The sequence below is a fragment of the Camelina sativa genome, chromosome 17, assembly GCF_000633955.1.
Source record: "Camelina sativa cultivar DH55 chromosome 17, Cs, whole genome shotgun sequence".
Classification (NCBI taxonomy): Eukaryota; Viridiplantae; Streptophyta; class Magnoliopsida; order Brassicales; family Brassicaceae; genus Camelina; species Camelina sativa.
In genome coordinates, this window is record NC_025701.1 from 20,734,832 (window position 1) to 20,761,473 (window position 26,642).

Below are 26,642 nucleotides of genomic sequence, written 5' to 3' on the forward strand. Positions count from 1 at the left end.
AGCACCTTGACGGGATCCTTTATCTGAACTTCATCTTGAAGAAAATCCTCCCCATCTAAACTCTCATTGTCCTCAGTGAGTCGTACATCTACAGCTTGGGTGGTGATATCATGGATAGTAGCATAGTCCTTGGGGTTTTGAACTGCTTTTCCAGGTAGTTGGCCAGGTGTTGGGGTAGAAGCAGTCTTGCCTTCCATATACTTCAGCTTCGAGTTCAGAGCTTCAAACTTGACATTCAAATCATTGTAAGAACATTCCATCCGCTGACTGAGTTCAGCAAATTTCTTTGCAGTATCCATAGAACCACTAGCTTGACCCTAAAGAAGTTATTGCATCATGTGCTTCATTTCTTGGTCAGGAGCTTGATTAGGCTGAACTTGTTGAGATGGAAATCCTGGTGGTGGTCCTGAGGGAGCTTGGTAACCCTGCTGGAACTGTTGCTTTGGAGCGAATCCCGGATTGTAAGGCACAAAATGTTTTTGTTGACCTTGCTGTTGTTGTTGAGGCGGGTACACCTGACTTGTGGATTAGCAACATTGGTACTTTGGTAAGACAAATTGGGGTTCGTCTTGTAGGGATTGTAACCTTTGTTGTATCCACCCTGATTCTGAACATAGTTGATATCCTCAGTCTGCTCGCCCTCCCCATCTGGAACTTGGAAAGGGTCATCCTCAGATACAAAGTGGACGCTCCTCTGCTGGCTTAGCAAGATACGGTCAAGCTTCTCATTGACATTCTGGAGGTCTTTCTTGTACTTCTCCTCAGATCCAGCATCGCCGCAAACTGTGTGGTCATAGTCCTCATTGTAGTTGCCGTCTGACTGGGCGAGATTCTCAACCAATTGCCATCCTTCATCAACGTCTTTGTTCAGGAAATTACTGTTAGAAGCAGTGTCAAGCAGCATGCGGATTTTTGGAAGTACACCACGGTATAGAATGCTCAGTAGTGACTTGTTGCTGAAACCATGGTGTGGACACTGGCTATGGTAACCCTTGAAACGCTCCCATGCTTCATAGAATGATTCTGAGCTCTTCTGAGTGAAGCTGAAAATCTCATTCCTGAGACGTGCTGTTCTGGAGTTGGAGAAAAACTTGGCCAAGAATGCTTTCTTGCAACCATCCGAGGTGGTGATTGATCCCGTGGGAAGGTTTTTCTCCCATTGATGAGCCTTGTCTCCCAGGGAGAAAGGNGACTGAAGCGCCAAGATCACATAGACACCTTTCAAAAGACATAGGTCCAAGGGAGCAAGGTAGAGTGAATGATCCAGGATCTTTGAGCTTCTTGGGTACAATCTTCTTCTGAATGATTGCACTGCACTCAAGACTTAGTACCGACATGCCTTGAACTTCTTTTGATCTCTCCATCACTAAGTCGTTGAGGAATTTCTGGTAGTGAGGAACAAGTGCGAATGCATCCAGCAATGGCATCCTCAATTCAATCTCCTTGACTTGTTTTTCGAACAGAGCTTTATACTTCTTAGTAAGCTGTTTCTTAAACCTCACTAGAAATGGTAAAGGTGGCTTGTATGGTGGAGGAATGAATCTCACAGGTTTATCCTTGGGAGCAGCGTGTTCTTTAGTAGCTTGAGGATCAGATTGCTTGGATGACTCAATTGGATCCTTGAGCACCTTGACGGGATCCTTTATCTGAACTTCATCTTGAAGAAAATCCTCCCCATCTAAACTCTCATTGTCCTCAGTGAGCCGTACATCTACAGCTTGGGTGGTGATATCATGGATAGTAGCATAGTCCTTGGGGTTTTGAACTGCTTTTCCAGGTAGTTGGCCAGGTGTTGGGGTAGAAGCAGTCTTGCCTTCCATATACTTCAGCTTCGAGTTCAGAGCTTCAAACTTGACATTCAAATCATTGTAAGAACATTCCATCCGCTGACTGAGTTCAGCAAATTTCTTTGCAGTATCCATAGAACCACTAGCTTGACCCTAAAGAAGTTATTGCATCATGTGCTTCATTTCTTGGTCAGGAGCTTGATTAGGCTGAACTTGTTGAGATGGAAATCCTGGTGGTGGTCCTGAGGGAGCTTGGTAACCCTGCTGGAACTGTTGCTTTGGAGCGAATCCCGGATTGTAAGGCACAAAATGTTTTTGTTGACCTTGCTGTTGTTGTTGAGGCGGGTACACCTGACTTGTGGATTAGCAACATTGGTACTTTGGTAAGACAAATTGGGGTTCGTCTTGTAGGGATTGTAACCTTTGTTGTATCCACCCTGATTCTGAACATAGTTGATATCCTCAGTCTGCTCGCCCTCCCCATCTGGAACTTGGAAAGGGTCATCCTCAGATACAAAGTGGACGCTCCTCTGCTGGCTTAGCAAGATACGGTCAAGCTTCTCATTGACATTCTGGAGGTCTTTCTTGTACTTCTCCTCAGATCCAGCATCGCCGCAAACTGTGTGGTCATAGTCCTCATTGTAGTTGCCGTCTGACTGGGCGAGATTCTCAACCAATTGCCATCCTTCATCAACGTCTTTGTTCAGGAAATTACTGTTAGAAGCAGTGTCAAGCAGCATGCGGATTTTTGGAAGTACACCACGGTATAGAATGCTCAGTAGTGACTTGTTGCTGAAACCATGGTGTGGACACTGGCTATGGTAACCCTTGAAACGCTCCCATGCTTCATAGAATGATTCTGAGCTCTTCTGAGTGAAGCTGAAAATCTCATTCCTGAGACGTGCTGTTCTGGAGTTGGAGAAAAACTTGGCCAAGAATGCTTTCTTGCAACCATCCGAGGTGGTGATTGATCCCGTGGGAAGGTTTTTCTCCCATTGATGAGCCTTGTCTCCCAGGGAGAAAGGGAAGAGGCGCAACTTGTAACCATCCTCACTCATGCCGTTGATCTTGGTGAGACTACAAAGACGGTCGAACTCGTCCAAGTGGTCGAGTGGATCCTCCATAGGAAACCCGTGAAACTTGTTTCCATGGATCATGGTGATCAGACCACTTTTAATCTCGAAGTTGTTGTTCTGCACGGCGGGAGGGACGATTCCAGCATGCTGAGTATGAGTGTTTGGTGCATCCCCAACACCAATGTTTCGCGGTCCCTGATGTGGTTCATTCTGTTGTTCCATAGTGACTTGTGCGGGATGATCAGTGGGTTGACGAGCTTGTCGTGGGTGTTGCAACCGATTGATTTCGTCGATCACAGGAATGAGATTCTGATGCCCTCTTGATCTGGTGTGCATGCAAGGTTGCAATCAACAGGTACCTGAGATGTAAAACAAACAAGCAGAAAACCAAAGCAAGTCAGGACTCAGAATGATAAGTGTAACGGAACTTAATCTTGCAAAACTTGAAATCTTAAATGTAGCAAAACGAATCCCAAATGGCAACGGCGCCAAATTGATACTAGGATTTTTATGTGTCCTAGCAGGTTCAATTAACCTTATGTAGTTGTAGTACTTAAGGTGTCAATCCAAATGGGATGTTGCTAGCAATCAAGATGCAATCAAGAAGTCACAAGTTAAGCCAATTCAAAAAGAGTGTTTTTCTAACAATCCTAGAATGGTCAAAATACAAAACGGAAATGAGTCACAGAAACAGAAACGAAAATGTTTGACAAGAAGCAAGCAAGAATAAGTGAAACCGAAAACGATTCTAAGCATGAACAAATGAAAGTGAAACAGTCTCGGGAATGTAATATCAATTAAAAATATAAAAGTCCTAAGGATGGGAATAATTGTTGTCGGTGGAGTATCCTAGTCTATAGAGTGTTTAACATACCACAAGCAAACTATCCCTAAACAATGAACATTACAACTTAGCTAATCCAATCTCTTGACAAAAGCTACTCAGACTCAACCACTTCCATACCTAGCTCTCGCTAGAGAAACATGGTCGAGCAGGCATGACAAACAAGTTCATTCACGTCAACAAACATCCTAGACAACTAATCTCTTAGGCTAGGAATGTAAGTCTCTAGCACTAGTTGGTCAGACATTTCATCAAACACTTTTTGGGTGTGGAAATGTCTCGAACCTAGTCCCAATTGATCAGAGAGAAACTAGTACTTCTAACTCTAGTCCAGAAGGGAATCATACAACCAAAGCTTAAACACTCTACATCCTAAGATCCTCCACTTAATCTATCCCATCCTCAAGAACTAACACACTACTCAGATCCGGAAATCATCACCAAAGATACAAACTCAGAAAACATTGAAACAAGCATTCTTAGATAGGTAAAAATGAGATGAACAAGCTTGTAGAAGAAATCAAATGCAAATAATCAATGTATTAAAAGATATCTGGATACAAAGTCTGAGAACGGTTTTTGGAGGCTAGGTAAAACCTTCAGAACAAAATGAGATAAAAGATAAGATGATGTCCGCCAAGACTTAAAAAAACGTATTTATAGTAAAAACATGTAAATCCCTAAAACTTAAAACGACAAAATGAAGAGTCGGTTTGGGCATCTCCTGAAGCGTGTAAGACGGAACGTCTTCCTGACATGTGCGAACGAGTAGTGGCTCGAGTGGGTGATGGTGTTGGCTCGAGTGGAGGAGGGTCGAGCCGACGGGTGGCGACTCGAGCTGGAGGGTCGAGTCGACGGGTGGCGATTCGAGCTGGATGTATACGCTTCGACTAAAACGATGATAACTTTTGAACCACACATCCGATTGGCTTGAAATAAACGGAATTGGAAATATGACTCAATTCTCTACAACTTTGATGAAGACATCGAAAGCTGAATCCCCCTACCGGTGGCTCGAAGGACGACTCGAACGGAGACTTGACTGGCGGTCAAGGTGTTGCTTGAGTGAGTGACGACTCGATCGACGGTCAAGGTGTTGCTCGAGTGGGTGACGACTCGATCGACGGTCAAGGTGTTGCTCGAGTGGGTGACTCGAACGACGTCGAACGGCGACTCGAACAATGTGTTCCCAACATCTCCTAGATACCTGAAATACTCCGAAATGCACAATGTATGCAAGAATGATGCAAGAACTATGCAAAGTGTACAAAAGAGACTAGAAATTTATGCGAAACAACTAGTTATCCTAACTAAATGCATGGCAAATACATGCTTGGCAGAGACAAAATATAGATATATCAGTCTTTCTATGTTATTTCAAAGTAAAACACCTCTCCGTTTTTGGGTTGAAGCATTCTACTCTGCAAACTTCATCAGCAATATGATTCATTAAANAAACCCGTGAAACTTGTTTCCATGGATCATGGTGATCAGACCACTTTTAATCTCGAAGTTGTTGTTCTGCACGGCGGGAGGGACGATTCCAGCATGCTGAGTATGAGTGTTTGGTGCATCCCCAACACCAATGTTTCGCGGTCCCTGATGTGGTTCATTCTGTTGTTCCATAGTGACTTGTGCGGGATGATCAGTGGGTTGACGAGCTTATCGTGGGTGTTGCAACCGATTGATTTCGTCGATCACAGGAATGAGATTCTGATGCCCTCTTGATCTGGTGTGCATGCAAGGTTGCAATCAACAGGTACCTGAGATGTAAAACAAACAAGCAGAAAACCAAAGCAAGTCAGGACTCAGAATGATAAGTGTAACGGAACTTAATCTTGCAAAACTTGAAATCTTAAATGTAGCAAAACGAATCCCAAATGGCAACGGCGCCAAATTGATACTAGGATTTTTATGTGTCCTAGCAGGTTCAATTAACCTTATGTAGTTGTAGTACTTAAGGTGTCAATCCAAATGGGATGTTGCTAGCAATCAAGATGCAATCAAGAAGTCACAAGTTAAGCCAATTCAAAAAGAGTGTTTTTCTAACAATCCTAGAATGGTCAAAATACAAAACGGAAATGAGTCACAGAAACAGAAACGAAAATGTTTGACAAGAAGCAAGCAAGAATAAGTGAAACCGAAAACGATTCTAAGCATGAACAAATGAAACAGTCTCGGGAATGTAATATCAATCAAAAAGATAAAGGTCCTAAGGATGTGAATAATTGATGACGGTGGAGTATCCTAGTCTACAGAGTGTTTAACATACCACAAGCAAACTATCCCTAAACAATGAACATTACAACTTAGCTAATCCAATCTCTTGATAAAAGCTACTCAGACTCAACCACTTCCATACCTAGCTCTCGCTAGAGAAACATGGTCGAGCAGGCATGACAAACAAGTTCATTCACGTCAACAAACATCCTAGACAACTAATCTCTTAGGCTAGGAACGTAAGTCTCTGGCACTAGTTGGTCAGACATTTCATCAAACGCCTTTTGGGTGTGGAAATGTCTCGAACCTAGTCCCAATTGATCAGAGAGAAACTAGTACTTCTAACTCTAGTCCAGAAGGGAATCATACAACCAAAGCTTAAACACTCTACATCCTAAGATCCTCCACTTAATCTATCCCATCCTCAAGAACTAACACACTACTCAGATCCGGAAATCATCACCAAAGATACAAACTCAGAAAACATTGAAACAAGCATTCTTAGATAGGTAAAAATGAGATGAACAAGCTTGTAGAAGAAATCAAATGCAAATAATCAATGTATTAAAAGATATCTGGATACAAAGTCTGAGAACGGTTTTTGGAGGCTAGGTAAAACCTTCAGAACAAAATGAGATAAAAGATAAGATGATGTCCGCCAAGACTTAAAAAAACGTATTTATAGTAAAAACATGTAAATCCCTAAAACTTAAAACGACAAAATGAAGAGTCGGTTTGGGCATCTCCTGAAGCGTGTAAGACGGAACGTCTTCCTGACATGTGCGAACGAGTAGTGGCTCGAGTGGGTGATGGTGTTGGCTCGAGTGGAGGAGGGTCGAGCCGACGGGTGGCGACTCGAGCTGGAGGGTCGAGTCGACGGGTGGCGATTCGAGCTGGATGTATACGCTTCGACTAAAACGATGATAACTTTTGAACCACACATCCGATTGGCTTGAAATAAACGGAATTGGAAATATGACTCAATTCTCTACAACTTTGATGAAGACATCGAAAGCTGAATCCCCCTACCGGTGGCTCGAAGGACGACTCGAACGGAGACTTGACTGGCGGTCAAGGTGTTGCTTGAGTGAGTGACGACTCGATCGACGGTCAAGGTGTTGCTCGAGTGGGTGACGACTCGATCGACGGTCAAGGTGTTGCTCGAGTGGGTGACTCGAACGACGTCGAACGGCGACTCGAACAATGTGTTCCCAACATCTCCTAGATACCTGAAATACTCCGAAATGCACAATGTATGCAAGAATGATGCAAGAACTATGCAAAGTGTACAAAAGAGACTAGAAATTTATGCGAAACAACTAGTTATCCTAACTAAATGCATGGCAAATACATGCTTGGCAGAGACAAAATATAGATATATCAGTCTTTCTATGTTATTTCAAAGTAAAACACCTCTCCGTTTTTGGGTTGAAGCATTCTACTCTGCAAACTTCATCAGCAATATGATTCATTAAATCAGAAAAGTCCAACAGAGGTGTTATATAACAAGCAACCAGACTACTCATTTTTAAGAATCTTTTGTTCAGCTTGTTATCCGTGTCTTAGACCATATGCTCAACACAAATTTGAGCCAAGACACTTCAATGCGTTTTTCTTGGCTATCATCCACAATATAAGGGTTATCGGTGTCTCTATCCACCCATTGGAAGAGTTTCTATCTCACGCCATGTGATCTTTGATGAGCAGTGCTTCCCGTTTGAAAATCAATACAAACATCTGGTGACACAACATAACATTGGTTTGTTACAAGCCTGGCAACAAGCTACAGATTCTTCTTTCATTCCACATCTACTTCCGTCAGTTCCCACACAATTTTTTGAGTATCCTCAAGAAGATCTAATGCCTGCAGACATATCAGTTCGCCATGAGTTACAGGTTTCCCTTGAAGACAACAGAGTATTAGCAACATAGGATGTTCTTGAATGTCTTGTAGCAACACCTAAAGTTAGTCCAGATCAACCAGCTGGAGAAGGTTGTGAAGACGGTGCTCACCCGATGATTACCAGATCTAAGCATGGGATTCGTAAACCAAATCCCAAGTATGTTCTTATTGCAAGCAAAACTCTGCCATCTTTACCTCAAACAGTCGCTGAGGCACTAGCACACCCTGGTTGGCGTCAAGCTATGTTGGATGAATTTGATTCCATTTATAAGAATCATACATGGATCTTGACTCCCGCTAATGTTTATATGAATATTCTTGGTTGTCGCTGGCTGTTCACTGTGAAACTAAATGCTGATGGTTCCCTCAACAAGCTCAAAGCTAGATTGGTTGCCAAGGGTTTTAATCAGGAAGACGGGGTAGACTTTAATGAGACTTACATTCCTGTTGTTCGAACATCAACCATTCGCATTGTACTTGCAGTGGCTACCTCTAAAAGTTGGCGCATTACTCAATTAGATGTTAAAAATGCTTTCTTACCCATTGATTTACAGGAGGAGGTTTTCATGATTCAGCCGCCGGGATTTGAAGATGCTGCTAAACCGGATCATGTTTGCTCTCTAAAGAAAGCCCTTTATGGGCTCAAGCAAGCTCCACGAGCTTGGTTTGATAAGTTCAGCAACTTCCTTCTTGAATATGGCTTCGTGTGCAGTAAGGCAGATCCTTCTCTCTTTGTCTACCATCATAATGGTGATAATATGGTCCTCTTGTTATATGTGGATGACATTCTGCTTACTGGCTCCAATCCTGCACTATTCAAGTCATTAATTGCAGAACTCAATAAACGGTTCTCTATGAAAGATTTGGGCAATCTTCATTACTTCTTAGGGATTCAGGCTCAGTCTTTCTCAAACAGTTTGTTTCTCAGCCAGTCTAAGTATGCTGAGGAGATCCTTCATCATGCGAGTATGTCAACCTGCAATCTGGTTCACACACCACTTCCTCTTCAACTGGATAAGGTGTTTAAAGACAAACGTTTGTTCTCTGAGCCAAGCTACTTTCGCAGTCTTGCAGGTAAACTCCAATATCTGACACTCACACGTCCAGATATTCAGTTTGCAATGAATTTTATCTGTCAGCGTATGCATGCTCCAACCGAATCTTATTTTCATTTGTTAAAGAGGATTCTACAATATATCAGAGGGACATCTAAAATGGGTCTACACATGTATAAAAACAGTGACTTGTCCGTGGTATCCTACAGTGATGATTTGCCATTGGTTTCTTATAGTGATAGTGACTATGTTGGTTGTCAGGAGACACGACGATCTACAACTGGTTTTTGTGCTCTTCTGGGCTCAAATATAATCTCTTGGTCTGCAAAAAGGCAACCAACAGTCTCTCGGTCTTCACCAGAAGCTGAATACAGAGCTCTTGCCACGGCTGCATCGGAATTAACTTGGATATCCTTTGTTCTCAGAGACTTGGGAATTGTTCAAACTAGACCTGCAGTTTTACGGTATGATAATCTCTCTGCAGTGCATCTCTCCGCTAATCATGTGTTCATAATCGCTCAAAACACATTGAAGTCGACTACCACTATGTTCGAGAGAAAGTAGCACTTGGTCTTCTTGAAATCCAACATGTCCCTGCTGCTTTAAAACTTGCAGACATATTTACTAAGTCTTTGCCTCGACCAGCTTTCTAGCACCTACGTTACAAACTGAGTGTTGGTAAGTCTCCCACCATCAGTTTGCGGGGGAATGATAGTCTACAACAACCAAATGTTTTGGGCTCAAACCAAAACATCACAGGCCCAACATTCAAAGGAGGTCCATCAGTCCAACAAGTCCTTCCCGCTCTGCAACTAGAAGATAAAACAATGAAACAGAGGAAGGAGGCTAAGAAAGTGACAAAAGCACCAGCTGGAGTAGGCTGTGAGCCTTTACTATCTAACCATTATGATTCTCTCCTATCATTAGAGGATGAGTAGATGATCGACACTTATCAGCGGATCTTTAGGCTAGTCAAACAAGTCTAGAATGTTCTTCTTTATGTATAAATATAGCCTCTCTGTAATTGACAAGGTGTGGAAAATAATACAGAAAAGTTCAGTCCTTAAAACTCTTCTTTGTTTCTTCTCATCCATGACACCAGTCATCAACTCTTGAAACACACTAGAATTTTTTGAATCGTAGCTACCGAAGAAGCTATCGGAAACCCAGACCTTGCTAACTTCAAGAGTTTTTGAACGGGAATGACATGTATGTAACAGATTGTTTTTATGCAATGTGAAACCGAAGCTCTCGTCTATGTCCAAATCCTCAGAAGTGATAACATTTGGAAGCATCCAATTAAAGGGATAGAGAAGAGAAGCAAGCATAAGAGGCACTGTTTTCACAGCCAATGGCAAATCCCGGGCCAATTCTCCTTCCGGCTCCTAATGGTGTAAGCTCATAATTTCTACCTCTCACCATCTCACGTCCGTTTAATTTCTTTCCCCAAAAACCTCTCTAGCTCGAACCTGGTCGGATTCTCCCACACGCTTGAGTCTCGTCTCAGGGTCCACACGTTCACAAATTAATTTGTATGTTCTTCAAAACACTTTCAAATTTTTAAAATTAAAATAATAAAAAATGCATATTTCTATGCAATTTACCGGTTTACCCTCATTCAAGGGGTAGTTAATTACAATTTTTAATTGTAGTGTTTTAATTAGGGATAATTAGGGCATGTGCATTGGAGGTTTCGCACAAAAGTTTCTCAGTTAAAAAATAAATAATAAAATATAGTATAATCCCCTATATATTAATAGAGAAGCACATTTGAGAAAAAGCTGATGTGTCGCCGGCAGAGAGCTAAAAACACTTTTTAGCAAATGCCCTTAAATTTTCTAATTAATTACAGTTCTATGCCATTGTATTTATTTTAAAAACAATTAACTGAATAATAATTAGATATGTCATCATTTCTCACACAAATTTAATGGAAAGGCAAAATTTCACTAAAATTTACTTACCAATATACAAGTCAAAATTATATTTATTACTTAAAATTAATATAAATATTGATTTCTTAAAATCAATATAAGTAAAATATTCTAAAAAGACTATTAAAACATATCAATTAATATAAATTTAATAAAAATAAAGAACATATAAATTATTAAACATATAACTTATTAACATAACCATATAAAAACAAAATTTTATTTTTTATATTAGTATTATTACGATAATAATTTAAATAACAAGCTTTCAATAGTTATTAAAATGGATTATAAAAAGAAATATATTACCCCTAAAATATCTCTAACTCATTAAAAGAAACTTAATTCCCAATAAATATATATTTATATATATTCATAAATAAATATTAAATTGAAAACAAATTAGGAGATATCATGATGTGTGATTATTTATATATATCTAAGTATGTAAACTTATCAATCTCAATATTTAGTGTGATTATTTATTAAAAATGAAAATGTTGATAACCGAATAGGAATATACGTTTTAATTGTATATTCATTTATGTGCTATTAAAAAGGAATGAGACAATAACATTTATCATTATAAATAAACTTAGTATTTAAAAAAAATCATAATATATTTAAATGAGTGATTATTAGATTATGCGAAATTGTTTTAGTTACTCGACAAACCATAAATATAAATTTGATTTTTAAAACACACAAAAATATATATTGCCATAAATTGTAACATTTTATAAAAAATTTCTTTACCACGTTCACGTAGTTCACAGAGAGAAGCTGCAGCGACGGGCTCGTAATCGGATCACGGGTTTGTTTAATAAGGATGACATCTGGTCAACTGAGGATGTGGATATATGTAATACGGCGGTATCTTATTTTGAGGATTTGTTTACTTCAACAAACCCGGTCAATTTTGAGGAGGTCCTGAGGGAGGTCAATACGGTTATTACAGCTGAGGATAATGAGCGGCTGACAAGACCCGCTACGGAGGCTGAGGTCAAGTCTGCTTTATTTATGATGCACCCGGATAAAGCCCCTGGCCCAGACGGGATGACAGCTTTGTTTTTCCAAAAAGCATGGGGTATAGTTAAGACGGACCTTGTAGATTTGGTTAATAGATTTTTGGTGGAGGGAGTTTTTGACAAGAGCCTAAATCGAACCCATATTTGCCTTATTCCAAAGGTGGCCAAGCCAACTAGAATGGCAGAATTGCGTCTGATTAGTCTGTGTAACGTTGGATATAAAATCATTTCAAAGATTTTGTGTCAGCGACTTAAGAGGGTTTTACCTGGTCTTATCTCTGAGACTCAATCGGCTTTCGTACCAGGTCGGCTGATCTCAGATAACATCCTTATAGCTCAAGAGATGTTTCATGGCTTGCGCACAAACCCGTCTTGTAAAGGAAAATTTATGGCCATCAAAACAGACATGAGAAAGGCATATGATAGGGTGGAGTGAGATTTTGTGGCAGCTTTGTTACAGAAGTTGGGTTTGCAGAGTCATGGGTTTCCTGGATAATGTTTTGTGTCACTTCGGTAGAGTATAGGGTTCTTCTTAATGGCCAGCCGAATGGTTTGATTGTTCCACAGAGGGGGTTGCGAAAAGGTGATCCTTTGTCTCCTTATTTGTTTATCTTATGCACAGAAGCTTTAATTGCTAATATACGGAAAGCAGAGAGGGATAAACTTATTACTGGGATCAAAGTGACAAATAAATGCCCGCCTATTACGCACTTGTTGTTTGCCGATGATAGTCTTTTCTTCTGTAAGGCGGACAGAGGACAATGTCGAGTTATTTTAGATATTCTAAAACACTATGAGTCTGTCTCGGGTCAACAAATTAATTTTACGAAATCCTCGGTACAGTTTGGGCACAAGATTGATGAGCAGACAAAAACCAAGCTCCAGGACGTTCTCGGAATTACTACCTTGGGTGGTATGGGATCATATCTAGGTTTACCTGAGAGTTTGGGTGGGGCTAAGCCCAAGGTTTTCTCCTTTGTTCGGGAGCGGATTCAGAGTCGGACGAATGGTTGGACGGCAAATTTGCTTTCAAAAGGGGGACGGGAAGTGATGATTAAATCTGTTGCTACTGCTGTTCCAACTTTTGTGATGTCTTGTTTTCGTTTACCAAAAACAATAACATCCAAGCTTACCAGTGTAGTGGCAAATTTTTGGTGGAGTACCAGTGGTCAGACAGGGGGCATGCATTGGCTTGCCTGGGAGAAATTATCTGTTAGTAAATAGTTGGGTGGTCTTGGCTTTAGGAATGTGGATGACTTTAATTCGGCATTACTGGCCAAGCAACTATGGTATCTGATAGACGTTCCAGAGTCGCTGTTTGCCAGGGTTTTTAAAAGTAGGTATTATAGGAATACGCATCCTTTGGATCCGATTAGGTCATACTCTCCCTCCTATAGGTGGAGGAGTATATGTTCTGCTCGCTCTCTGGTTAATAAAGGGCTTATTAAACGGGTTGGCTCTGGGGACACCATTTCTATATGGTCTGACCCTTGGGTACCAGCTCAATTCCCGAGACCAGCTTTAAGTAAGGGTCCGTTAAAGGACCCTTCTCTTCAAATGAATCAATTAATCGATCGACAAACTAATACTTGGCGTATGGATGTGCTTAATGAGCATTTTGATCCACTTGATGTTGCATTGATAAGGGCTATACTTTTGGGTGGTAACCAAAAGGATGATCCTTTCGGTTGGCATTTCACGAAAACTGGGATGTATACAGTCAAATCTGGCTATCACACTGCACGTCATGACGTGGTTTGGACTTTTGCGGCCACTGGCTCTGGCCCGGAAATTACCCCCCTACTGGCTAGCGTGTGGAGGGCTCGTTGCCCACCTAAGATCCAACATTTTATGTGGCAGGTCTTATCTGGGTGTATTTTGGTTTCGGCAAATTTTGGACGACAGGATATTGCTTGCGATTTACGGTGCGTACGATGTGGCGCGGATTTGGAGACAATAAATCACGCAATCTTTGTGTGTCCTCCGGCCCGTCAGGTTTGGGCTCTAGCACATGTACCGGTGGGTCCTAATTCCTTCCCGACGGAATCAGTATATGCAAATGTTGATCACTTTTTAGGGCAGCAGAATCCAAGGGCCCATGTTGCGGCGTTCCCTTGGCTTATGTGGTTTATTTGGAAAGCAAGGAATGCACGTGTTTTTGACAATATTGTGGAGCGGCCGGAGGATATTGTTAGGGTAGCAGAGGGAGAAGCTGCAGCATGGCAGCAGGCTCAGGTCGAGGACGATCTAGTGACCTATCCCACTATTCCAGTAGTTTCGGAGATACCAGCTAGGGTGGCTACAACCGCCCTTCCTTTGGTTTTTTCGGGATACCAATGCTTCATAGATGGATCTTGGAAAGCAGGGGATTTGTATACAGGTGCTGGATGGTGTTGCACCTCGGCCCAGACAGGTTTGCCGTTTTTGGGTGCCAAGAATTTCCGGCGAAGTCTATCTCCATTACATACTGAAGTTGAAGTGTTCCTTTGGGCGATGCGCTGCATGATCGGGCATGACTTCAGAGAGGTGACTTTCTATACCGTCTGCTCAGACTTGGTGAAGATGGTATCTTCCCCTTCCGACTGGCCAGCGTTCTCGGCGTACCTTGACGACATCAAGTCTGATAGGGAGGAATTTTCTTTTTTCTCTTTATCTTTATTTTCTAGAAATGCTAATGTAAGGGCGGATTCTTTGGCACGCCAAGCGCGTACATCTCCGCACCAAGTTTTGTTTATAAACGACCAATTGGCTCGTTTGAGCTGATCTTTTGTTGTCAAAAAAAAAAAAAAGTAGTTCACAGGTGAAATGTATTCTTACACGTATACTTTGATTTTGGAATTTTGTTAATTTTTTCATAATAGCTTTTTTGGTAATAATATATCATTTATAGAAAATATTAACAAGCCGACTAATTCAAAAGATTTAAATAGCCTTATCAAAAATATTAAATCAATAAATTAGATTCTCTTCAAAAAATTTAGTTTAGAATCTGATTGTTACTAACATATAATAATTGAATAATTGAATAATTTAGTTTAGTATATGTTGTTATGGTTACATAAGAAACATGCAAAATTGTTATGATTACAAAATAAAACATAAGTAAATATGAATTTGATTTTTAAAGACACGTCTTTAAATCAGATATTGGTTTTAAGATAATAATTTTAATTATAATAATTTTCTTTAAATCAATTTATTCCGTACATAGTACGGATTGTTACCTAATATTTTTTTATTATGAGAGTTTTTCATAGAAGCTGAGACCAATTCTCAAATGAGAATTATGAGAATTTTCGAAAAACTTTCTCCTTTCTTTTGAGGAACTTATACAATAAAAAGTTATTTTTTATATTTTATTATTTTTTTTGTTAATGAGAAACTTGGTGAGAGACTAAACCAATGCACATGTTCCTACTATGTTTTACATCAGTTTTTAACCACAGAGCATATTTCAGTTTTTTTTTTTTTTTTTTCAACCAAACATTAATTAAATTATATTTCAGTTATTAGTGTTTGTAAATTGTAATTAACGTAATTACTCTTTTATCCTTTGAATTTAGGGTTTTATTATAACTTAGAAGACATGCACCTAAAATTTCGGCTGGAATATATAACACAGTGACATATAGACATAGACAGTGAATTAAAATTCATCTCGGCATTGAAACAGGATTACCCTTGTTCAACTGATTGCCTTCTCAATCCTTTTCTTTTTCTCTTTATAACTCCCAATGTTTCGGAGAGCAGAGAACTTCTGTCGTAGCTTCTTACAATTGCGGAGGAGACAGAGAACAGAAATGTTGGGTTTGATCCCAATTTCATCACCAGACAGTCTAAAGAAAGTACTTCAAACACTGTCTGGAAAATGGGGAGACGTAGTGGAAGATCTCGAGAGTCTTCAAGTGAAACCCATGAAAGGTGCAATGACCAACGAAGTTTACATGGTGGAATGGCCAACAAAGGATAATAATTTGCGCCATAGGAAGCTTCTCGTTCGTGTTTATGGCGAAGGAGTTGGTGATCTGTTGTTCAACAGGAAAGATGAGATTCGTATGTTCGAGGTTGTCTCTCGTTACGGTCACGGTCCTAAGCTTCTTGGCCGATTTGCTGGCGGTAGAATCGAGGAGTTTATTAATGCCCGGGTATTGTATATGTTTCTTGTGCAATAATTCACCAAACCCATTTGATTTTAGATGCATTAAGTTGCGACTCCCAAGATATAATTGTGCTTGGTCTGAATTTTATCATGAGAAAGATAGAACATTTACAACCTCTGATTTGTGGTTTTTTAGAAGATTTGGTTTTGGGATTAATGTTGAAACAGAGTGGACTTCATCACCATGACTTGAGTCTATCTATTTCAATTTGAGTAACTCACTTATATGATTGTCACCACATATTTTTGTTACATGTACACCTCTTCAACAGACGTTATCAGCGGCGGATCTACGTAACACCGAAGTATCTGCTTTCACTGCATCTAAGCTAAGAGAATTTCACAGTATAAACATTCCCGGTGATAGAAACGTGCTCCTTTGGGATAGGATGAGGTGAGCAATCGATCTATCTCCCTAATATGAAGCATAAAAGTGGGCAGAGCAGAAGAGCATAACAGAGTCTTGCATAACATATGAACAGGAATTGGCTTAGACAAGCCAAGAGTCTGTGTACACCTGAAGATTCAGCAGAGTTTGGTCTTGACAACATTGAAGCTGAGATAAACTTGCTGGAACATGAGCTGCACAATGAGTGTAAGCAACAGAAGATTGGGTTTTGTCATAATGATTTGCAGTATGGTAACATTATGATTGATGATGACACCAATGCCATTACTATCATTGTAAGTTTCTCATTACTCTTTAAGGTCAAAATATCATCACATGTAGACCAATATGAGATTTCTCTAACAGGACTACGAGTACGCTAGTTATAACCCAGTTGCATACGACATTGCAAATCACTTCTGCGAAATGGCCGCAAATTACCATTCTGAGACTCCCCATATCTTAGATTACACTCTATACCCAGGTACTCACTGGTTAACCCTGTTTGAGATCTCGACAAGTCGGAAAGTGAAAATTACATTTGTATTTGACTGATTGGTTTGGGAATTGCAGGAGAAGAGGAACGAAGAAGATTCATCCATAACTATCTCAGCTCTTCAGGTCAGTTTCTAAAAGAAACATACAATAGTTCCTTCTTCTTCTGATCATAACAAAGTCTCATGGACTAATACGCCTTCTTCTTTTGTCAGGCAAAGAACCAAAGGAAGAAGAGATAAAACAGCTCTTGGAGTATACTGAGAAGTACACATTGGCAAGTCATCTCTTGTGGGGCTTATGGGGAATCATCTCTGTAAGATTCTTCCTTAATCCATTCCTTACATAATGTAACGTAAGAGAGCAATCTAAAAACAGTGAAATGTGCAGGGGTACGTGAACAAGATCGAGTTCGATTACGCTGAGTACTCAAGACAGAGATTCAAACAGTTCTGGCTTCAAAAACACAAGCTCTTATCTTCCTTCTCCTCTTAATCGTATGCTTCAAACACCAAATGTTGTAACCAAATCTAATCAATTCTAGAAACCAATCCAAAAACCTGAAACGTTCCCAAATTGTAAATTGAATGCTCTCAAATTCCAACAAAATTATCCATACAACAGGACATTAAACTAACACTGATACTTCTAAATATGTACAAGAAATCTCAAAACCTTACCAACAAATTCTCAACCAAATTTGACCTAAATCAAGAAACAAGAACAAGAAACACAATCACCACTGGTTATGAAGAAGAAGGCTTTATAAGAGGCTGAGATGTTTTCCCCCATTCTTCAGGACTACACTTTACCTCCATTAACAACGTCACAACTTCCTTCATCGTTGGTCTTTCCACAGGCGACGGGTTCACACAGAACATCGCGATCCCCAATGTCTGAAGCATCTCTTGAACTATCTGATCCGGTAAGCCCTGAAGCTTCACGTCAAGTACAGATAAAGCTGGTTCGAAGCTTCCCATCTTCTTCTTCACCCATTCCACTATGTGAAGCCCGTCGCCGATCTGAGGCGCCACGGCGCTCCGGCCACTCAGAATCTCTAATAAAACGACGCCGTAGCTGTAGACGTCACTCTTCTCTGTTATGTTCATCGTGTATCCATATTCTGCGAAAATTACACAAAATCCTCTTACTTTTAATAACTTTATCAACAAACCCCAATACTTTTAACAAACTCATTTGCAAATCCCCCCAATATTTTGTAACAATGCAAATGAAAACCCTGATTTTTAACACCCCAATATTTTGTAATAATGCAAGCTGAAATCCTGATTTTTAACAATTTATTAAAAATACCTAATTTGTCAAAAAAAAAAAAATATATCATTTGTAATAAATAATAATGCAAATGAAACCGTCAATTTAAACAAATTCAGTTAAATTTCCCCCAACATTTTGTAACAATGCAAATGAAACCCTAATATTTTGTAACAACAATTTATTACAAACACCTAATTTGCCACAGACACAAAAAAAACCCTAATATTTTGTAATAATGCAAAATAGACTCTTATTTTTTTCAAAACAAATTAATTTTAAATTTCCCCTAATTTTTTGTAATATTGCAAATGAAACCTGCACTTTAGCAAATATATTTTAAATCCCCAATATTTTAAAAGAGTGCAAAACAACCCTCTATGACAAAAGGGAGAAACTTGCCTGGTGCGATGTAGCCGTAAGAACCAGCGACACGAGACATGGCATTATGATAATTCGGCGAGTTCATCATCAGCTTCGCAAGTCCAAAATCCGCAAGAATCGCTTCGTACTTGGAATCCAAAAGTATATTATTACACTTGACATCTCTATGAAGAATCGCCGGAACACAATCATGGTGAAGATAAGCCAAACCCTGAGCAGATCCAATCGCGATCTTGTACCGTGTTTCCCAATCCAAGTTTCGGTTCCCTTGCAACAACTGCTGAAGATTCCCATTAGGGAAGTAATTGTAAAGCAGCAGCTTCACCGACTTGTTCGAACAGTAACCTAGAAGCTTCACTATGTTCCTGTGTCTGATGTTACCAAGTATCTGAATCTCAGCTGCGAATGAATCGATCGTTGATTCGCCTCCTTCGTCGTTGTCTTTAGTTTTCCAAAGCTTTTTCACCGCTACGGTCTCTCCGTTGGGCATCTCGGCTTTGTAAACGACTCCTGAGCATCCTTTGCCGATTACGTTGTCGTCTACTAAGCAGTTCACAATGTTGTTGACGCTTATACCGAGTTTTTGGAATGGTATGAATGTCCAAGGGTATGAGAAGTCTTCTGCTGTTGATTGTAATGAAGACGAGTTCTGAGATGTTTTTTGGGTTTTGTAGCGGTGGTTGTTTCGTAAGACGAGTAGCCAAGCTGCGAGGATTGCGATTGTGATTGATGCGATGATTACTGCGATTAAAGCTACGATCTTTGGTGATCTTACTCCGTTGCTCTGTCCGTTGTGTGATGAGCAAGTGACGCCGTCGAGTGCGTGGCAGAGGTTTGTGTTTTGGAGATATGATGTTGTGGAGATTGTTTTGAAGAACGGTGTGGATGGGATTGGACCTGAGAAGTTGTTGCAGGAGATGTTGAGTGAAGCTAGGCTTGTGAGTGAACCGAGGACTTTGATGTCGCCGTGTAAGGAGTTGCGTGAGAGGTCGAGTGATTGTAGCTGCGTGAGGCCTGAGAAGGTTTTGGGGATGTCTCCAGTGAAGGCGTTGTAGCTCAAGTCGAGATTTATAGTCAAGCTTGTTACTTGGCCGAGTTCTTGTGGGATTTCTCCTGATAAGCTGTTGTAGCTTAGATCAAGAAGTGTAAGCTTCTGTAAATTCTTGATTGATTTTGGGATTTGACCAGTGAGGAGATTGTTGTTGAGGATCAGCTTGTTTAAGTAACTTAAGTTGCCGAAACTCAGGGGTATGTTTCCGGTGAAGCTGTTTCTGCTTAAATCAAGCTGCTCTAGATTCACAAGGTTCCCTAGCTGAGCAGGAATATCTCCAGTGATATAGTTGTTGTGCACATCTAATAGCTCAAGGACAGTGATGTTAGAGATCTCGTAAGGAAGCCCACCAGAGAAATGGTTCATGTAGAGATCAAGAAACACCAAGTTCTGTAACTCGCCTATCTCTTTAGGTATCTGACCTGAAAGTTGGTTCTCTCCCACCCTTAGCCTCACAAGCGACTGACATTTTGATACACTCTTTGGTAATCCACCGGATAAGGAGTTTCCTAGAAGCAGAAGCTTGCTGAGCCTCTTTAAGCTGAAAAGCTCTTCTGGGATTCTTCCTGTTAGCTTGTTCCTAGAGAGGTCCAGGGCCACTAGGTCTGTGCAATTGCCAAAAGAAGACGGAATTGTTCCTGAAATCGAGTTCTCCCACAAGAAAAAACTCTGCAGAGACTTAAGGCTTCCGATTTGGGAGGGGATTGAGCCTGATAACTTGTTCTTATCCAGCTGTAGAGCAATGAGGCTGGAACAGTTGCTTAATTCCCAAGGAATCTGACCGGTAAACATATTATCAGACAACTGAAGCTGCTCCAACCATACAAGCTTACCCAAATCTCCAGGAATCTCACCGGTTAGATCGTTGGCCGAAACATCAAACACCACAAGGGAAGAACAGTTGGAAATCTCGGGTGGGATGACCCCAGATAAAGAATTCCCCCATAGAAGCAAGCTAGTGATCTTCTGGAGCTTACCCAGTTCCTTTGGGATGAATCCAGTGAGCTTGTTCATGTGCAAATACAAATTCCTAAGCTCTGAGCACAAACCCAGTTGAGGAGGAATGGTACCAGAGACCTCAGTGTCATACAGAGCCAAAGTTTGCAAATTTACCAAGTTGCCAAATGTGGAAGGGATTGAACCTGACAAACCACTGGCTGCAAACCCCAAAGTTGTCAAATTTGTCAGAAATCCTAGCTGGGCAGGGATAGGGCCTCCGAGATTAGGGTTACCACCAAGTCTGAACTGCTGAAGAGAGACCAAAGAGCCAAAACTTGAAGGAATCGAACCATTCAACAGATTGTCCTGAAGACAAAGAACTTGCAAGGCAAAAAGATTTGAAATCTGTGAAGGGATTGACCCAGAGAGCTTGTTGGCATTCAAGATAAGGAACTGGAGAGAGGAGAGGCGGCCAAGCTCTGATGGGATTGAACCAGAGAGAGAGTTTGAAGAAAGGTCAAGAAGCCTGAGGTGGGTGAGTTTTCCAAACGAAGGAGGGATTGGACCAGAGATGTTGGTGGAGGAGAGGTTCAGGAACTGAAGAGAGGAGAGAGAAGAGAGGTCTGGGATTGAAGACATGTTAAGGAAAGTGTCGGGGATAGAGACAGAGATCACTCTGTTGTCTGCAGAACATGTAATGCCATACCATGAACATGGTGTCTGGTCTCGTGGGTCCCATGAAGAGAACAAGGATGGTGATGGCCTCTTGAGAGAGAGAAGAGCTTGGCCATCTGATGAAAGAGAAAGAATGGGTTGGACCATGGAGACCCATGAACAAAAGAAGAACAAAAACAAGAAGAAAAAATGAGGTTGTTCTCTCTCCATGGAATCTCTCTGGGGAATAAACGAAGTTGATAGGTTTACGAAAGCGTTGTTGAAATGATTGGTGTAAATGGAGAGGTTGAGGAAGAAAGCAAAGTTGTCTTATCCTTTTTATTTGTTGAACCTTGAGGAGACAAGAAGCATGTGTAAGAGCTTTGTGATTGCTTAAGGTTCACACTAAACCATTGCAGAACAAGAACAGCAAGAGCAATAACTGTAGATAACAAACCATGTGGAGCTAAGAGTGAGGTCTTCACACTCTCTCTCCCATTGAGAAGAAACTCTCTAGCTGGGGAGATAAAAAGGTTGAAAATTTAACAGGCAAAGGTGGTGGTGAGTGTAGCCGGAGCTGAGAGGTTGAAGAAGGTGACCTTGGACTTTGAGTTTTTTGCTTTCTCTCTCTGTCTCTTTCTTCTCGTTTGGTGTTGTTGCCTTGCCTTCTTGGGAAGACTAATAATAAAAAGATTGAATTACTCTGATTATTTTATATTGTTATAAAGTTTTTTTTAGATTATTATACTGCAGTGATTTGGGCGCCACCGGATTTTCTTCCGTTTTTTCGTGGATGTGTGTGCTATATAAATTACTACTAATAAGTGTATTCTTTTTTGTGAAAATATTCAAACTTTTTAACATTTTCTACAATAAACAAAACTCTATCTCCATGATATATATATATTTTTTCAATACCCATTGTATTTTATTTAAGTCTCCCTCCCAAAAATCAAGGTTAGTTTATATGCTTAGTTTTTTATAAAGTTATTCACGGACCAATGATTTTGTGTAAATTTAAATTAATTTGTGGTAATCCATATTTTTTTTTGTTAAACATCAGTTTCAAGAAACCATTAATAAGAACGCAATACATTTTTTATGTGAAAACTACTACATTTTTTGTAATCCATTTTTTGCCGTGAATGATGATTGCTCAAGCCGATCCGAATTGGTCGAGTAATGCATCATCTAGTATCATCAACGTTTGATATAGACCGCTATTGAGAAGTGAGAACAATATACCAAGTTTAGCAAGAACGGAATGAGAGAATTCACAAACGCTCTAGTCACTCGACGAATTACCACATTCGCTTGATAAGACTAGTAATGTACAATAAAGAAGAACAGAAAAAGGAGTTTTACTTTGCACAAAATTTAAGTTCGATTAGTCACATGTTCGATTTCTTAACGTCTATTTATAAGATTTTTCAATATATATATAAGCAAAAGGTGCATGTGAATATTGAATAGTGAAATACACATTTCCATTGTTGCTCAATTCCGGTTTTAACTTTTTATGTTTAAACTTAATGTCTCTTTATAAGATCGATCATTTTTCATGTAATCTCGCCGTATGTCTTGATTTGTAATCTACCAATCTCCCAAACAAAAAAATTGAAGAGAGGATCTCTCAGTTTTTTGTTAAAGGATCTTCAGTTGTGACGTATAAGCAACAAAGTTATTATATATTTTGTTTATATGTATAATGCTATCCACACATATTTTAGAGGTTTAGGGTATGATAAAATCAAACCACGAAGTAATGTAGCTAACAAAGTAACAATACATGTTATTGCTCTTGTCTTCTTCTCCCATCTTCTTCTCCTTTTGTCGGCCAGTCCCAACCGTTGGATCTTTATAGCTATCTTTTTTGCTCCTCACGTTAGATGATGAACCCATACGGCCATACTATACGACAACTATATAAGTTTATCAAAACTGATGATCCACTAATAGGTTGCACTGCTATATATAGTTTGTTGGTTTCTTATGAGAGAGCAAAACTGATCTATTTATATTGGCTGATGATATCTACATAATTTTAACGAATTGGATTGTTGGATTTGGATCAGACGGATCTGATCACCAAAAAAATGGTATTTGCAAAGGTATCACATTATGGTATTTGCCTTCGTACCCAACATAGTCTTCTATAGTTACGATCTGATCACCAAAACTGATCTATATATATTGGGTGATGATATCTAGTTATTTAGCACGAGGAAACGATAACAAAAGATCAGAGTTATCTTGATAATGAATAAATTAGGAGTAGTAATAGGGAACACACAAGTGTTTGGAAGCAGCATGGCCTAGGAGACGGTGAAAGTTAATAAAAAAAAAAAAAAACTGAAAAAGGGATTTTAGAGGGAAACCCCTTTTGTTCTTGTCGTGTTTCTTTGATTAATCAGATTGGGTGTTTAGTTTTATTTTATAAATGTCCTAAAATAAGTGTAATTTGATTAAAAAAACTATCGTAAACATAAAAGAAATTATACTTCATTAAAACGATACGTAAAATTCAAAATTACATTACCAAGACAGAGGAGGTGGGTGCGTTTTGGGAGGTGAGCAGCATCAAAAGATTGTTTATAGAAAAAACACTCACATGAAGGAGAGAGCTATGAATATATAAAAAATAATACTATATTTTTAGACTTTGACCTCTTTTTACTACCCATTTAAAGTTTTGTACTCGATAATTAAGTTGATAAGATATGCTTTAGCTTTGCTTAATATATATTTCAGTAATGGTGAAACTACTACAATATCACATGTCCCTAGTTAACTCATGTCTCACAAACTTTGGTATATGTACTATATAGCAAATAAATCAACCAAAAGAGATCATATTAATAGCTAGGGTAACTAATGATTTAATTAAGTGTGGCTAATTTGTCTGCATGGCACGCTGCAAAAGCAAAATGCTTTGATTAATGGTTGTTCTAGCTAACCTATTTGTAAAATAACATTTTTGGAGACTTTTCTTTCTTTTCTTATGTTGGACACCTGTTTTATTACTACTACAGTAAAACTTCTATAAATTAATAAGGTCGGGAGTACAGAATTTTGTTAATTTATGAAGAGATTTTTTTATTTTTATAATTTTGAATATTTTCTATTTAAAATAAGATATTGTTATTTACATTTTTATAGAATTTTCTTAATTAATAATTTCAGCTATCCTAATATGATGGATATCAATAGTTTACTATACTATCTAGGTGAAAATGATTAATATTTAAAAGTTCAGAGTTTTGAAGAAATTGTTATTACTAGCTTTCATGATGAAGTCCAAGAAGATATTACAGTATCTTTATAACCAATTACACATAACCACGAGGTGGTGGACTAGTGGTTCTAGCTTGGAAGGAAGAGTCGCCATGTTGGTCCAGGCCAGGGATCGATTCTCTCCAAGCACAGAATTGCTAGCTTATCCCTTTGGGCACATGGGTATGGGCCCATTGCTTACGGCCCATTTGAAAGCCTGGGGGATCCTACCCATGGGATACCCTCTCCCCAGTGATTAGTCTCGGACCCCTCCATAGGTCTGAGGATTTACCCTGAGTTATAAAAAAAAAAAAAAAAATACACATAAGATTATAGAAAACAACACAAAATTTTGGATGAAATTTGAGAAAACAACACAAAATTTTTTTGATGCAACAATAAAGATTATAGATGAACTCCAACAAGAATGCAAACAAATTCAAGAATAGACAAATTGTTCTATTCATCGTATATTTTGTTTTCTTTCTTATTGCTTTCACCAACATCCAAATTCGACCAAACAAAATAGAAAAAAAAAGTATTATACGTGTAAAATTGTGAAAACAACTTGAGATCATTTCTCATTTCTCAAACAATTTTATTCACTTTCCATGGATTCAAATAATTAAAAACAATCTTTTAGCACTTAGCTAATCAGATCAGAGATCTAAAAATATATAAATAGTGGTTTAGCAAAAAAAAATTGTTTAAATCCTAACAAAAAAACAAAATGTTTAAATAGTGTGATATTACTTTTTTAATTCTTTTTATCCTAATCAATGTAGAAAATAGAACAAATGAATTAAAAAAAATTTAACATATTAGGGAAAAAATTAACGAGTTAGATAAGCAGTTTATAATTGAGTCCTTAATCGATTTTTCTAACCAACATCACAATAGAAAAGATGCATTATCTCCTTTTTGGCTTGTTTGGCGTATTTGGAAAGCTAGAAACAGGTTAGTCTTTGATGGGGTTCGAGAGGGAGCAACAACTACTAGTTTGAAAGCACTTGCTGAAACAAATGATTGGATATGTAATGTAAATCAGACAGGAAAAAAATGCAGTCCGACTACAACAAGTAACATGCCATCATGGTCACCTCCTATATTTCCGGCACTAAAGTGTAACTTTGATGCAGCATATGATACTAGTGATCACCATACATCAGGAGGATGGATTTTAAGAGATCATTTGGGTGAACCTATTGTGTGGGGAGCGATGAAACTATCACGTTCTGATTCAGCTTTGGAGGCAGAGACAAAAGCATTACTATCGAGTTTACAACTACTATGGAGCAGAGGTTATGGTTCTAGAGTGATGATTTTTGAAGGTGATTGTGTGAACCTGATTAATATGATTAATGGCCGGTTTTGTAATGCATCCCTCACAAATGTACTTCGTGATATTCAATTATGGCTTTGGAAATTTCAGAACGTTTCTTGTCTTTATACAAATAGAAAGAATAATGAATCGGCTCACTGTCTTGCTAAACTAGGCTGCGAAACAATAGATTTTTATGTGGAGTCTGTATTGAAGCCAGATTGGCTTATTGATTCTCTTTGTACAAACTTTGGTTAATTCAATATAATTACTTATTGCGCAAAAAAAAAAAAGATAAGCAGTTTATAGCGCTGTCAGCAAATGAGAAATCCGTTCAAAATGACAGTAAATTGTTAAATGAATTGTTTTAACAAGTATCATGTATGTCTTCCTAAACAAAAGAAAAAAAAACATACATCTAATAATAATATAGATAACAAACAATTGGTGATATCAAATTTTACATGTCAAAAATTGAAACAATCAATCATAAGAAAAACTGTATTGTAGCATGAAAAGTTTAAAGATTCAAAATATTCAAAACTTTGAAATACTTTTTAGGAAGAAGCTAACTACTAATGAGAATTATATCGAGCTCAATACTCACTAGCTAGTATTTTGAAACTAAAACAAATTTTAACTCTGACTAATCAATTTATCCAACAGTTTATCTAATTTGCTCAAACTGGAATATTTTCATACTGAACATTCATATATGATTTGCAGGTATTGAAGCAAATCCCAAATTTTTTTTTTCTATTTTTTTTTTCTATTGGCACACATCATAAAGAAAAGAAAAAACCAACCTATTTATGTTAGTTGACCTTTCTAAACCGATTTAACCCGAAATTTAATC

The 26,642-nt window shown here is 38.9% G+C and overlaps 2 protein-coding genes and 1 pseudogene across 2 annotated transcripts; 1 reads left to right on the forward strand and 2 right to left on the reverse strand.

The window, feature by feature from the left end:
• LOC104759672 overlaps positions 1 to 10,307 on the reverse strand; it is a 23,476-nt pseudogene extending 13,169 nt beyond the window's left edge.
• On the forward strand, positions 15,522 to 17,485 carry LOC104757755 (probable choline kinase 3). The gene is made up of 7 exons (XM_010480527.2): positions 15,522 to 15,992; positions 16,279 to 16,400; positions 16,489 to 16,690; positions 16,761 to 16,878; positions 16,968 to 17,015; positions 17,105 to 17,205; positions 17,280 to 17,485. Exons 1-7 carry the CDS (start codon positions 15,582 to 15,584, stop codon positions 17,382 to 17,384), a joined length of 1,107 nt encoding a protein of 368 aa, XP_010478829.1. The 5' UTR covers positions 15,522 to 15,581; the 3' UTR covers positions 17,385 to 17,485.
• Positions 17,447 to 21,375, reverse strand: LOC104757754 (probable LRR receptor-like serine/threonine-protein kinase At1g34110). Its single transcript, XM_010480526.2, has 2 exons — positions 18,567 to 21,375; positions 17,447 to 18,012 (listed from the first exon to the last, which is right to left on the reverse strand). The coding sequence occupies exons 1-2, from the start codon at positions 21,358 to 21,360 to the stop codon at positions 17,636 to 17,638; spliced, it is 3,171 nt and encodes a 1,056-aa protein (XP_010478828.2). The 5' UTR covers positions 21,361 to 21,375; the 3' UTR covers positions 17,447 to 17,635.

Excerpts from the sequence above, each read along its gene's own strand:
- LOC104757755 (XM_010480527.2), top strand. The coding sequence starts at position 15,582 with ATGTTTCGGAGAGCAGAGAACTTCTGTCGTAGCTTCTTACAATTGCGG. Across the intron at positions 16,401-16,488 it reads CTCCTTTGGGATAGGATGAG|GAATTGGCTTAGACAAGCCA; the intron begins GTGAGCAATCGA and ends ACATATGAACAG. Across the intron at positions 17,016-17,104 it reads TAACTATCTCAGCTCTTCAG|GCAAAGAACCAAAGGAAGAA; the intron begins GTCAGTTTCTAA and ends TTCTTTTGTCAG.
- LOC104757754 (XM_010480526.2), bottom strand. The coding sequence starts at position 21,360 with ATGGTCCAACCCATTCTTTCTCTTTCATCAGATGGCCAAGCTCTTCTC. Across the intron at positions 18,013-18,566 it reads TTACGGCTACATCGCACCAG|AATATGGATACACGATGAAC; the intron begins GCAAGTTTCTCC and ends TAATTTTCGCAG.